The 14,736-nt window shown below is 38.8% G+C and overlaps 2 protein-coding genes across 2 annotated transcripts in view; one reads left to right on the top strand and one right to left on the bottom strand.

Annotated features, from left to right (window-relative positions):
- The window catches only part of CEP83 (centrosomal protein 83), a 95,119-nt gene extending 93,624 nt beyond the window's left edge, over positions 1–1,495 (top strand). The window contains 1 exon segment of the mRNA XM_006923834.3: positions 826–1,495. Coding sequence (XP_006923896.1) covers positions 826–930 — 105 coding nt within the window. The 3' untranslated portion in view covers positions 931–1,495.
- Positions 1,496–1,801: 306 nt separating this feature from the next.
- Positions 1,802–14,736, bottom strand: part of PLXNC1 (plexin C1) — a gene marked incomplete at its 5' end in the record, with an annotated part of 140,453 nt that continues 127,518 nt past the window's right edge. Inside the window, 7 exons of the mRNA XM_015598420.2 lie at positions 1,802–4,569; positions 5,776–5,850; positions 5,947–6,087; positions 8,412–8,559; positions 10,489–10,652; positions 11,830–11,937; positions 12,034–12,065. Of these exons, the coding sequence (XP_015453906.1) occupies positions 4,465–4,569; positions 5,776–5,850; positions 5,947–6,087; positions 8,412–8,559; positions 10,489–10,652; positions 11,830–11,937; positions 12,034–12,065 (773 nt within the window). The remainder of the gene's footprint in view (positions 4,570–5,775; positions 5,851–5,946; positions 6,088–8,411; positions 8,560–10,488; positions 10,653–11,829; positions 11,938–12,033; positions 12,066–14,736) is intronic.

Raw genomic sequence — 14,736 nt, 5'->3', positions numbered from 1 at the left:
TATTTATTTTAAGGGGAAAAAAAGGCAAACTTTTCTATAAGTTTTTGTCTATTTAAATACAGAGTTAAAAACTCAAATCTTTCTTTACCAGAGAAATTTGCTGAGAAGCAAAGAGGATTTGAATCCATTCTAGCCTTTAGTGATGGTTCTTGGAGTATAATCTCTTCTCGGGCAATCGAAAAGAAGGAATTTGATGACTGTTTGAGTAATCTAGAGTTTGTAGCTCACTCATATAACACTAACTACTATGAAGCATTTACTAATGCACTGCACTATGCATTTTCCATGCAATATTTTATTTAATCCTAATGAAAAATACTTTGAAGGCAGGTGTTATTATTTCCAATTTCAACCTACATTGTCTGATTCCAAAACCTGGGCTAATTCTACTGTATTAGGTCTCCAAGATATTGAATCAAATTGATGGGATGATTTTCAGAAGGTTGAACTATTAATAAGTAATTTCATTAATAAACTATTAAACTCCAATCTTGTTAGAAAGTTGTCATATAAGTACATATAGGCCCCGCATTAATATTTTCTAATTCACTCCCTGGTTAATTTTACACCTAGAGAAGGGTAGAAGTGGGGTTTTGTTTAAGGCTAGAGCTTGAGGCAGGAGAGAAGCAAGGTCTAGTTAGTAGTCTAGGCCACGCTGCTGTGTTCTTAGACTGCGAAAATGGTCGTTCTTTCCTTGCCGGATGTTGCAGGCCTAGATAAAAAGAGGACTGAGGCTGCTGCCTAAGTTATTTTTCCACTAATTTATCTTAACAGTCTTTTTCTGAGCCTTTTGGGTTTTTTTCCTCCTTTTTCTGTGCTTTTAAGGAGGAACAACATCAAAGAGAACTCTCTCTACTTCGTAAAAGACTAGAAGAACTAGAAACAACACAAAGAAAACAACTAGAGGAACTTGGATCTCCTGGAGAATGATGTTTTTTTTGGAGAGAAGGTAGATCAAAACGGATGAATCAGTGACTCAGTAAAGCTTGAAGTTTTAACGTACGTGGCATTTACTTTGTTGCTGTTTGCCAAAACACTTGAATTTGCCTCAGGTGCCAGCTACATGCTGTATTGCATACGTGTCAGGATTTTAGGATTATACTAATGACAAGTAAAGCATGAAGACAGCTTCAGAGATATAATATTGACAATTCTTTGAGAATGTAAAAAAATGAATAAATAAAAGGAATTAGAAAATCAAGTTTTAAAATTAATTTTATGTTGAATTGGTTTGGCATTTTGCCTGAAATATACTTGTGTTGATTTCCCTTGTCCTCTTTGACGTGCCTGGCAATAGCGTACCTGGTCAGTAAACATTTTATGGTTTAAATATACTATATATGAGTTATAAACCTCTAGTTCTTGAAAAAAGGTGATAATTTAAAGGTCAGCATAAAAAGTTAAAAGTATCTAAATATGCATTCATTACAAAATGCTACCTTTTCTAAAAGCTGTGTGTAATAATTTATTAAAGAGCCTAATATTTTTCTATCTAGCTGTATTGTCTTGTGTTTATTTCAACCATACAATATGTATTTAGCAATGCAGAAGATCTCACCGATTTTGACATTTGAGTTAGAATTAATAGAAAATAACAAGTGCGAATAATTAAATTCCATGGCTTTATAAAACAGGGGCCATTCATTGTAAAACTTAAACCCAGTGGGGTTCTTTTAGAAGTAGTATTGGTATTTAACTTCGCCTCCCACTGCTTTGGGTCTATTATAAATGTTTTATCTCTGTTTATCCTTAAACATGCCATCATTTGCTTTTTTATATAATGTCATGTTCTAAAGGAATTGTACTGGAATAACTTCACGTCAACAAGGCAGAGCTCAAGTCTGCCAGACCAAGTGGAATGTTCATTATTCAGAAGTCTTCATGATCAAAAGTCCAAGTTCACAGTGGAGGCCAGCAGTGTAATTGAGCAGCCCTTAGCATCATTTAGAAGAAACTAGATTTACTTACAGCTTAATATATGCTGCTTATTCGTTTAGAGTATACAGCGACATTCTGTTCCTGAAAAATAATTTCCATGGAGCCACTTCAAATAAAGTCTGTTATAACTAGAAAATTTGAAAGGAAAAAAAAGGACAAAAACAGTCCATATTTACATCAAAATGTTTATTTTTGGATATAGACGTTTAAAACATTCATCTCCAAGAACAGCTTCAATCAGGTATACAATAAGAAATAGACTTTAAGTCCCTAATACGGTAAAGGTAACAGAATTAATTTTTAAATGCTGCCGTAGACACTAGTGTTAGGAAAAAAAAGTTTATAAATGGTTTTGCACCAAAAAAATAGGCAAAGAAACTTGAAAATAGAAATTGTTTGCCATTTGTTTCTCTAGTTGTTGTTTAATATAGACCCAGTGACTGATTGTCTTCAGCACACATCTATCTAATTTGGCCATTTACTGCATTTGGCTAATGTGATGCAAAATGTAATCTCGATAGTGCTTTTTCACTGGAGGATTGACAAACACGCTACATATATTAGTGAATCTTCACACCACCTCAGTGAGGTAGGATAGAAATATTATAATAAATTGAGGCACAAAGAGGTAAGTGACTTGCCCAAAGTTCCCAGCAGCACAGTCCCTGGACGGGGAGCTAAGTCTCCACACAGGACTCACGTGCCAGAGAGCTGGACAGGGACACCTTCACATAGCATTTACTAAATACTTGGATGAAGCTGTAGCTGATCCTTTGAGTTTTCTTAGCATTACCGTACCCTAAGGAAGGGAAAGTCTTTTGGGCAACTCTCCTACCGTTGGCTCTCACCTCTCCTGTTCTCTTATGAACGCCTTCACATCAAGGCTGTAGCAGCCCTGGATGGGGGCCAGACCTCTTAGCTTTACAGTTGTAAGTAATCTATTTGGTAGTATTTTTGAGCTGTGTCCACTGAATGGACAGTGGTCAAAAGCGATGGGATTGGGAAGGTGCCTATCAGGGCAATAACTGCTTATTTTCTCTGATCAGTTTGTCGAGGTGTCACCTCTCACTCTTTGCCAGATATTGAGGAGGAAAACAAACTATCTAAGACAAATTCACATTTAAGTCCTGATATCCCATACAGTGTTAGTAAATGATTTTAAGGAATGTGTGGTCAGTGTTTTACTTGCTACTTGAAAAAATTTCCTCAGTCTGGGATTTGGAGCACCAAGGGTAAAAGGTGCCACAAGGAAAGTATGAGAGTTGCCAATTTTTACTTCTGACTTACTAGAAGGAAAACACAGTGGTAGTAAAATTGGTCATGAGCAGCAAAAATTCAGGAATAAAAAATTAGCAATAAAAAGACTACAGTGTAACTGGATAGGGAATTCTTTTAAAAGGGCATGAATAAAATGAATATTTTTAATTTTTTCTCTTTGTGAGGAATATTTTCAAAAAGTACATAGACTAAAATACCAAGTTTTATACTAATATTTTTCAGGCCTTGGGCCTCAAATATATATATATTCATATATAATACTCCAGTGTGAACAGCAATTTCATGAAATGTAAAATGTACCTTTTTTTTAAATCACACACTAATATAACCACAGGATTCACCAGAAATCTAAAGCAAGGAGACACTAGTATAGAAATGTACGATTAGGGTAGTGAGTTACTCTTCCACAGATCTGATCAGAGTTTTTAGATAGAAATAAACTAATGATTTTTTAAACAGTAGCCAACATGTCCACTATTAAATACATTTAGTATGAAAAAATAAATTGAAAGGAACATACCCTAAGACAGAGTGTCTGGATAAAATGTTGTTAATTTAAATAAAGCCTACTGGCTCTCCTTGCTTTAGAGCTCCTAAGTGAAATGGAGGTGAGTTTGATGGAGCACAGTTGGTGATCACTGAAAACACACAAGCCCTTTCAACAATGTTGCAACACTGTTAGTTTTTGGTTTAAAAACACACACACTCACAAATGCTAAGTGTACACACTACCAAATTCTGCGGTCAGCTTTTCCAAGAACTACTAGGGAAAGTTTCAATGCTGCAGATCCTCGAGGTTGCCCTAACACCTCCACCTTGTTTCCATGATTCATTTCACATTTTGTTTTGATCATTGGCAATGTCCCTTTTCTGCAGTGGTGCAGTGTAGTCACAAGAGCTACATAGCTGTAGTTTCAAACAAAACCACTTATATCATTGTGCTTAAGTGGAGACTGTAGTTAAAATACTGACTCTTCCTTACTGGCCCTGTATTCTCTGTAAACAAGGAGGCTGTTTGCAACAACCACTTCAACTCTATTTACAGAAGGGTTCCCACAGTATAAACACAGGCACAATAGTTGGTATGCTTATTTAAAAGCTGTGCATGTGCCTTGGTCTCTTAAAAAGACAGTGCTCAAAGTGGAACCTATGTGCAAACTTAAAAAATTAATGACACAATAGCTCAAGCAGCCATTTTGCTCCCAAGTCGTCTGAAGAACTGCCAGATTAAGCCAGGCCCCAGAGTGCTTACATCCACTTGCATTTCTTCTTTTCATCAAATAAGACTTTTACATGCAAGAGTTGTTTCTGAGCTTCTTCCAGCCCTCGTTCTCTTTCTAGTTTATTTAGAATCTGTTGACAATTAGAACAGTTATTTTAGATACTATAATTTTAATATTACAATTGTTTTTATTGGTTTGGGGGTTGGTTTTTTGTTTTTTTTTTTTTTTTTGCATTCCTGATGCTGTGAGTGGGAAAATCTGTATGAAGCAGATGCCAACATTTTCTTCCATCATTTACATACTCACTTTGCAAGTTGTTTTGCTAAGTCATTATCACAGGATCAACAACACTTTGGTTTAAAATAGAAGCTAGCAAGAAATACTGACTATTTGCTTACGAATATGGGGCCAGACTTCCAAGGCCCTGTTTTATGCATTATGTCACAGCCATTCCAAGCACAGCAAGCATTCCTCGGCAGCCAACATGCAGGCAAGAATTTCTTCTTAAATGCAGCAGGCAGGGGCATCTTGGTTGGAGATGAATATTTCCCTTCCCTCCCCTACCATCCTGGACAGTGTAGTCCACCCCCTCCCCTCCATTCCCTTCCCCTCCCCAGTGCTTCCCTTTTGACCCCTGACCCCTGGAAAGAGGGATGCTTATCATGTTTAAGGAACTCATTGCCTCTACCCTACCTTAGCTCTTCACTTGATCTTCAAGTAGCAAATGGAATTAGTGAGCTATTCTCACCATTGACATGGATAGCCTGTCCCAGCATGACTGAGTGGGGGGGAATCAGGGAAGGGGGAATTAACATATATTTGGAAACAGCGCATCTGATGACTGTGTCTGTGTGAATTCCCAAAGAAAAAATCTAGATTAAGGAGAATTAATCATTAAGGAGAATGGTTTATTGAAATAGTTGCTTAAGTTAGAAAAATGTCATACTTTCACATAACTATTGAATACAGAATCTAGGCGATTTAACAAGCTTAGCTTTCATTTTAGTGGATTACAATCAAGCATAAGCTAACCCCATTTAATAGGACCACTACTTACTCATGAAAATTAACTTGAGTCAATGTGGCTGTAGGCCTCATTAACTCAAATGTAAACTCAAGCTGGTCCAAAGGTAGGTAGCATAACACTGGATGAGGGGCAGCAGCCATGTGCAGGGTCTGGCTTGGTGCCAGGATCCCCCATCAGACAGGCTTCCTGGTTATCCCTTTTCTGGCCATTTGGAATGCCAGAGCTGTCCTGAGACCTACAGAATGCTTTATAACCAAATCTTGGTGACCAATTCATGTCAATTGTTAAAAATGTTATGTAAATTCTTACCTCATCAAAATATTTTACGATGTATTTGTAGATTTCTGTCAAGGCCACTTCTTCATTAAATTCATTTTCGTGTTTCTTAAAGAAAGAAAGTCTTGTTGAGAGATTTTTGAAATGACTTTTTTTTTTTAAAAGAAGTAACCAAATATCCCTATTTCTACTTTCCAACGATACCTTAGATTCCTGAGTTAAGAATTCTTCCATTTCTGAAGATGACAATGGAGGCAAATCCCTGATTGCTTTGTAATAAGATTTTACTTCCTCTTTGTAGGTTGGGATATCCTTGGCATAGAGAAGTTTATTAGTTGGTGCTTCCTAAAAAAGAAAAAGCGACCACCACCAAAAGAGTAAAAAACCATGGGGAATTTATAACAGTACCAATGTCGCTGAACCTCCACCACTTTTATCACTTCCTGGTAACCAGGCTTCATGCAGCAGGCTTTCATAAATGTTGTTGACTGAATGACTGACTGCTATTCAGATAGTTCTGGTGAGTCACTGTTATTTTCAGGCAGATTAAATGCTAATATATTCTGCCTTCCTCTCATGGAAGAACTAAAATTATTATTTTTGCGTGATTTTGAGTTACTGTAACAATGGAACTCATTTCAATCATAGTTCATTACTAATGGTTGTAAAAAGCCTGAATTAAAACATTTGCTCTCATCCTCACCCACCAGTGAATTTTGGCATTTATAAAAGATTTGATTGTAGGTCTGATTGAGCCCTTTATATAACCATGAAAGTAGTAAGTAATTGGCAGTGACAGATTTTTCTGCTTGTCCTTTTTATTTTATTAGATTATAAAGATCTTCTAGTGTCTTTGGTGGAAGCACATAGTCATTAGTATTGGCCGATCTGATGTCTGATTTTACAAAAGTTCCATGGCAGTTTGAATGTTTTTATGTAATTCTAACAGTAATAATATTTAAAAAAAAAAAAAAAAAGTGAAAATTTTATTTTAAAACTCATTTCCCATAAAATTTTTAAAAATTGGACTCAGGGAAGATAGGTGATTTAATAGGGCTAAAATGTCCCAGTACATTTTAAAATGTATCGATGACTTGAATGGCCATATCAATGGCTTGATGAATCATTCCGAAGGATGCCTAGACTGATTTTTTTTTTCACTTGCCAAATTTAAGTAGAGCCCACAAAACTTGCAGTTATTTGTTCAATAAAGATTTATTTAGCCAGGCACTGTGGGCAGGTAAAAAGGTGAGGAAGGCTGGTACCTACCCTTAAGAAGCTTATATTCTAGTTAGGAAGACAGACTTCCACAGTGCTTACTATACTACCAGTAATTAATAGCAGGGTGGAGAATAAATAAAGCAAAGGACTGGAGAATTAGACAAATCAAGGATCATTAATAACTTTATGTGATCTTAGGCAAGACTTCTAACCTCAGAACAATTTCCTCATCTATATAATGAGGATGATATTAACTACCTTATGTGGTTCTTGTGAAGATGAACTGAAATACACCAAGAACATAGTAATCACTAAACAGCTATTTTTTACTTTGAATAAATCAGCATTTAAGTGTCTCAGTGTGTTGCATTCTAAGAAGAACTTTACTGGTCAAATGAAGAAAGCGCTGTGGGAACTGCATCGGGAAAGTTCACAAAGTGGGTATATTTAGGCTGATCTGAGTTTCCTACAGTTTCAGGTACACATTAGGAAATTATGTTGAATGAATGAAAGGTTTGCGAGTGAATGAGAATTTTACTAGACAGGGGCTTAAGAGACGGGAAAGGGGTGAGCAAAGGAGTGGGAAAACAAGTTCATGTAAGTTTGGGAAAAATTAAGGCTGTAGCATAGAAGGTAGAGGGAGTGTGCAAGAAAAATGATGAGGCCGGAAAAGAGACTTGGAGCCCAGTCAGGAAGGGCCACGGTAGGTAATGGGAAATATTTACAATTTTTAAGCACAAGACTGACCAGATTAGATTTGTGTTTCAGAAGGATAACCTGAGACACAGTGAAAAGGAAAAGTTGGGGAGATGACATGATCAACAGGGGCAAGGACACCAGTGAGGAGGCAGTTATCCCAGTGAAGAAGGGAAGAAGGGGTAGGGCAGGGGGATGAGAAGAAAGAGACAGAGACGTTTTAGAGACAGAAGTGGCAACCGGTTGGGGATTGAGGTTGAGGGAAGGAACTTGCTGAGAAATCTTAGGTAAGGTTTTCTTCCCCATAAACAATTTGTTACATTCCAATAGACTTTTTTTATAATATATATTTAGATGAAATTGATTTAGGCCAATTTCAGTAACTTTATACTTTGGATTTATAGTTGATTAGTGTCCCTAGAATGTTTTATACTTTGTGATAAAGAATTCTGCAGTAGGGTTGGGATAATAATCTATTTTGGTTTTCACTTAAAAAAAAAAAACTAGATTAAAATAGAAATGAGACAGATTTTAAAGAAAAGCAAATATTTTGGTTTTCACTTTAAAAAAAAAAAAAAACTAGATTAAAATAGAAATAAGTGAGACAGATTTTAAAGAAAAGCAAGTTTTTGTGACATCACTATTTCTTTTCAGCTGATGTGATTTAGACCATTTATTATTTGAATATTTACAAGGAAGAGTGCTTCAGACTCATAGGAGTACATACAAGAAATCCTAAACCTAGGCCTTACCTTCCCGAGTTGCTGCTCCGTGAGAGAAAATGCGTCCATGAATGCTTGGGCAATCACTGATAAACAGCCGTCTATGTGTGGTGTCTTCTTAATGTCAAAGACAAACTGAGGATTCTTCAGGATGTTCACCCAGAAGCGAAGGGGAAGGCTGTTCCGAGAGAGAGAAATCTTTTTTTCAAATGTAGCCACTCAGATGAGATGGATGCTCTATCACAGTTTGTAAACAGGTGTGTTTGTCCTTGTTATTGAAGTATGCAAGTCTGTTTTGCCAAATATACCAAGTAACAGATGGCAGCACCACTCAGAACAAGAAAGGGTTAAACTGACAGCTACTAGAAGGGAGGACTAGAGAAGGGTGAGTCTGAAAGTGACCATCGACAAGACAAAAATTTCCTCCAGATAATTCTAGATTATATTAGATGAGAATATCGCATCAGATCTCCAGAATCTCCCCCGACTCTAAGTGGTACACCCTGGCCTAAGCCACCAGCATCTCTCACCTGGGTTATTATACCCCAGCTCTTGACAGTTAACTCTTTCACAACTACCAGCAATCCTCTTAACACAGAATCAGATCACATCTCTCTTCTGCTCAAAACTCGGCTCTCCATCCTCCTCTGGGTAAAACCCCTGCATGATCTGGACCTGGGCCCTCACCTACCACTCTTCACCTCATTCGGATTCCACTGGCCGCTTTGCTGTTCCTCACGTACACCAGGCAAGCTTGCACCTCAGGACTTCTGCTTTTGTTGTCTGTCTTTCTGAAACCGTCTTGGCCCAGACAGTCTCATGGGTTAAGTCCTCACTTCTTTCAAGACCTGCCTCAAATGTCATCATCTCAGTGAGGCCTCTGACCATCATGTCCTGTCTCTCTCTATCCTCCTTTCTCACTTTGTCCACTGTACCAATCACCTTCTAATATATTACAATTTACCTATTTTATTTATTGCTTGTCTCTACCTGTTAGAATGCAAGCTCTGTGAGAACACGGATTTTTGTGTTTATTCCCTCCAGCACCTAATTCATAGTAGCTGGCACATAGTAGGGACTCAAATATTTGAATATGAACTTGGGAATCATTCAAAGTCCTTTCATTATCTACTTTGCCTAACTCTGGCCTAGTTAACTACCTCCATCACATGGCTGCTGGGCCTCTCAATAGCTCTGCTGTCCTGACAACGGCTCCTGCTCAGATGCCACAATCTTCACCATGAAATGGCAGCCTGCAGCACCCAAGTTTGGTGAACGGCAGGGCCTGGTTTTAAGGCTAGAACACAAGAAGGGAGTGAGCCAGGGTAGAGTTGGGATAGCCCTGGATTAAATGGGAAAAAAATCAGACCTCTGGAACTTCAGCCTTTAATACTTATTTAAAATGATCTGGCTGACCTTAATGTTTGGGAGGGCTTGAGCATGCACTGAGGAGTCCTACTGTATTGTAACTGAGTCTTATTCAGCTCATGCACAAATTATTTCAAATTTAGGTAATGAGCTGTTTCTTTACTAAGGAGAAATTTAGAATAAATTTGGATGCCTTGCCCCAGCACAAGGTAAAATGTTAAACAACAAAACAATCCTTTGGCTAATTCTCATGGTATAGGAGTACTGTATTTAATCAAATAAAAGCAGAAATTTCTATACAGCATCAGAGTATTTGATCAAATAAAAGCAGAAATTTCTATACAGCATCTAGACAGCTTGGAAATTGCAAAGTTATTAATTCTCTGAAGGACAAATAAGTCTTTAAAGGAAGAGTACGATAGAACCACAAAATATTAATTTCTCATTTTTTGCTGGTCAAGCTAAACTTGTTTTCATATTCCAAATAAAGACTTTTTTCTTGCTTAAAGATAAGAGAGTTTATTTTATCCTAAAGAATAGAATTCTCTGCATAGGAATGAGGTCATTTATTATTTAAAATAGTAACAAGCAAGAAAGTGCTTTGACATGATAGCTTACCAAGCAAAAAGATTCTGATACAGGGATAAATGAATCCTTTGGTAACTATACACGCCCTCCTTTTAGTTAAGATTCTGCCCCAGATTCTTGAAAACAGTAATTACTTACTGCTTCTTCTCACCTGTTTGTTTTCCAAATATGTACGACATCAGGATCGGTGATTTTTTTGTTTTCAGCCTGGGCATCCAAAAAGTCAAAAAAGTATTTGATGGCAAATGGGGCTCTGCTGTTAGGTAAACTCCAAATGCTTCTAAAAAGTTTTTCTAGCACAGAGTGAATTGCCACCTGAAAGAAAGAACATTAGACTTGAGAGATTAAAACAAATAGGGTAGCGGTTTTGAAAACATGATGGAAAATGAAATGATGTGCAAATCAGAAAAACAAGCTGAAGAGAAAATACGTAACATTGTCAAAGGAAGCCAACAGGCACAGTATGGGACAATGGTCCTGAAAATCCAGGCTCAGGTTTAGATTTGGTTCATAAGCTTCTGGCTGATAACAACATTGTTTAGTCAACAGGGAGGATATCTTAGAAATCTCCAGCAGCTGAAATGTCTGTTGTAGGGCTGTGTACATAAACCAAGAGGCCACGGATGTTTGGCTTTTATTAGTTATGTTCAGCCTGAAAAAACTCAAGTGATCTTGCTTGGTTCCCAGAATTTTTCCTGCAGCATATATTTCTATCATAGGGTTTTACTGTCTACTTTCAAAGCATTTGAGTGTTTTACAAAAACCAAACTGGCAAATCTTTGTGGGACAGATGAGAAAATCAAGAGGCTCTGGCTGTCCTCTACCCACTAAACAAATCTACTAAGCTCTAAGCAGACACTCTGTGATAATATGAAGAAGCATGCCCATCAGGAGCCTAGGGCCAGGTGTAGCTAGGCCCAGGCTGGTGGGGGACGGAGGGGTGTGGTGGTATAAATCACCACAGACTTCTATTAATCCCACTAAAAGCCAGATAAAGTAAAATTTGCTCCCAATTTGGTATTCCACTGACTTTCATATCTAACACTTTTATATTGAACAGAATTCTTAACTTTAAAATGAAAAAAAAAAAAAATCAGTAAGATTTACAAGGTTTATAGTCACCGACACCCCCCCCCATTTTATTTGCAATTCAAAAAGGGAGTTTTATTGCTCATCCATAATAACAAACAAAAAGGAATAATTATGCTGTCAACCTAAAGAACAATAGTAAAATGGTGGGTAAAAGGACTGGGAACAATATTAAATCCCTGATTGAAGATGTTACAGTAGAAATTTATAAAGTGCTGTTATCTTTGCAGTTTATAAAAAAAAGGGGGGGGCGGTAAGAAGTGTTTACAATTTAAACTTTCATTTTGCTTTGCTAGAAGGCACAAGGGATTTGTAACATTTTCACACTTCAGTGGAAATTAAGTCAAACACATCATACACCCCCAAGGTAGCAGTAAAAGCGCTCCCAGAACAGTAAGTGTACCTTGGTCGACAGCAGCTTTGTCAGATACATTTCTTTTACTTTGAACTTGTGCTTCCCTCGATGTCTCTTTCCTTGCACATCTTGGAATGCTTCCGAATCCGGTAAAATCTAAAGGAAGACAGAGCAGAAGCGTTACCCAAGGAGACCATTCGTGCTACAGAAGGCATCCAGTTCAGCAGCGAGCACAAGAAAGGCTAAACTCACCAAATGGCAGTGGTCATCCGAGTATTCCACATCTGACGCCAGAGAAAGAAAGAGAGAAAACAGTCCATTAAAAAAAAAACAACCATGGGCTAATTGGCCTTCTCATAAAATGCCCCATTTGTGCTATAAAGAGGTCACTTGAGCTCTTCTACTTTAGCTCTTCATAGCTACATTTTGTCCCTGCTGCATCTTAATATCTTAAGAACAGTATGAAGACAGGATGGGCCTGGGACTGCAGTGGGAAGCAGGTTCCCTGTCCCTGGAAATGTGAAAACAGGACGAAAGGTCACTTGCGGATCACTAACAAATACTCCCTGAGCGCCTACACTGTGCCAGGGCCACGGGGCACACGGCAATGAGTAAGACAGACCTAGTTTCTGCCCTAATAAAATTTACATTCTAACCAATGAGAGGATTTCGCAGTAATTCATACTACTAATTACATGATTATTTAATTATAATTATGATAAAGGTTGTGAAGAAGAATTATATGCTAAGAAAGTATCTAACACGGGACCGACTTATTCTGGGAGGTTTCTCTGATGAGGAAGGGATGTTGCAGCTGAATTCAAATGAATGGACAGAGTTAGCCAGGCAAATGGAGGAAGAGGAACTGGTTCAAGGGTCCTCAGACGGGAAGGACCATGACCCCTTCTAGGATCTGAAAGAAGGGCAAAGAGGCAGAGCTCATAGAGCAAGTGGGAAAGTAGCTGGGAGAGAGGACAGTCTTGGAAGAAATATGACTGTAAAGGGACTGGTAAATGCCTGAGGGAAGAAGGACTAAGGTACTTGGTTTTTTGTTTTAAAGATGAGAGAGACCAGAACATCTTGAAATGCTAATGGAAAAAATACAGTGAGGTGAGGTGGGGAGAAAGTGCAGGTGACAAGAGATTACTGGTGGTATAAGAATGCTCGGAAGGTCGGAAAAGATGGTGGGATCCAATGCACAGGTGAGAGATGGGCCTTGGATGTCAAGGGAAGCAAGGAGGAGGAGATGGGCTGATGTAGGTAGGGTGGTAGGTTCGGTACTGGATGTTGAGAGAGTTCTGATTTGTTTTCTCTGTGAAGTCCAGGGTGAAGTCATCTGCTGATTGTCAGAAGAGCTGTGTGGGTCAGCTTTGAGGAGACAGTATAGAATTATGGAAAAGACAGAATGAGTTGCCTAGGGAAATGGCGAAAAGGCCGCCTTGAGGGTCCTAGTCAGATTGGGCATCATGAATTCAGAGTGACTCTAGCTGCGCTGTTGTGTGCCTTTCTCCTCTTGGCTGCCTGGCCATAGGTTCAAGAAAGGCTAGTAGCTGGGTTCATCCTGACAGAGGGGGTGAGGAAAGGCAAGAGGGGCAAAGGGTTCAGAGGGTTGGCAGGAGGGTGGTCAAAATGATGGCTCTCAGCTGGAGTGGGTAGGAAGAAAGCAGGGGTACTGACGGCCTGGCGGTCCCATGAAGAGATCTTCAGATAACAAGCTCTGCAAAAGGCTCAATCTTTGAAGGCTAAAACACACAGCTCTTCCACTTGTATTTATAGCACAAGGACATCAATCACTCTATGCCGGAAGGAAGAACGTCCACCCTTTGCAAGATGGCTTCTCACTCTAGCCTGATGTAATGGTGGAGTGTGTGTGTGTGTGTGTTGGGGGGGGGGTCCCCAAACATGTGTCTTAAGACCTACTTAATTATCCTATTTAATTGAAAAAAGCTCTGCATTCTCTATACTGACCAGGTGTTGGGACCTACCAGGCTCCTTCTAGTATGGAATCCAGGAATCAGGAAGCCCCACCTGCAGTTGTGTGTGACAGAAGGCCCTGTTGGTGAGGCCCAGAACTTTTCTGATTGTCTTGGCTGGGATATAATTTCTCTGGAGACAAACCTGGAACTGGACCTAGGGATTTTCTCAAGGCACTATCACAGTGTTTACTTCTACCAGGGAGGGAGAAGAGAATTTAGAGACTGGTTTATTGACTTGCCCATAAAAGCTCCCTCTTTCCTTTGTCTCCTCTTCACTTTCTGGGAATTTCGTAAATGCAATCACTAGGAGATTAGGGCTTTCCACATGGATTATCTTGTTTGTTCAGCACTTGCAGGGCTGTGTGATTATCTGCAAGCTCCCCTCACTTAGCCAGGGGACTCTCCTCTGTTAGCCCCACCCCACTGAGGAGTTGGAAAAGAGTTACGAAGGCTAAGATTCTGCTCCAGAGTTTTGGGCTGTTAAGGGTAGCGACTTCCTCAGTGCTGGGCAGCCTGGGGTTAACACTGTTTACAGTTTCCTGTCCTTGCAGGGCTCACATTCTTAGGACTAGAAAGCTGATCTCGAAATGGCTTTTCTCCGCTTTCAGAGTGTTACATGGCAACAACTCGACCTCACCTTTGTGACAATACATCTGAAAGAGGCAAAAGGCGATACTTTATAAAGCTGGGTGAGAACAAAAGGCTAACATTATATTGGTTACCTGAAGTAAAATTTGCTATCTTCTTAAAGACTTTTATAGTGGATCCATTTGATATCTGAAAGCAAAGATAAAAAATACATGAGTTTTCAAAATTTAATGTATTTCTCAACTTCTCCCAGGAATTAGATAGCTGGCTGGATTTTACAGTCTCTCACTTATTAAATCAAATATTTATCAAGAATGCCTCTGTTCTGGGCACCGTGCCAGAATTTGGGGCTATACTGATGGGCAAGATACTATCTCTGACTTCAAGGAGC

The sequence above is a fragment of the Pteropus alecto genome, unplaced genomic scaffold (genome assembly GCF_000325575.1).
Source record: "Pteropus alecto unplaced genomic scaffold, ASM32557v1 scaffold76, whole genome shotgun sequence".
Taxonomy (NCBI): Eukaryota; Metazoa; Chordata; class Mammalia; order Chiroptera; family Pteropodidae; genus Pteropus; species Pteropus alecto.
This window is presented reverse-complemented; position numbering and strand designations above follow the sequence as displayed.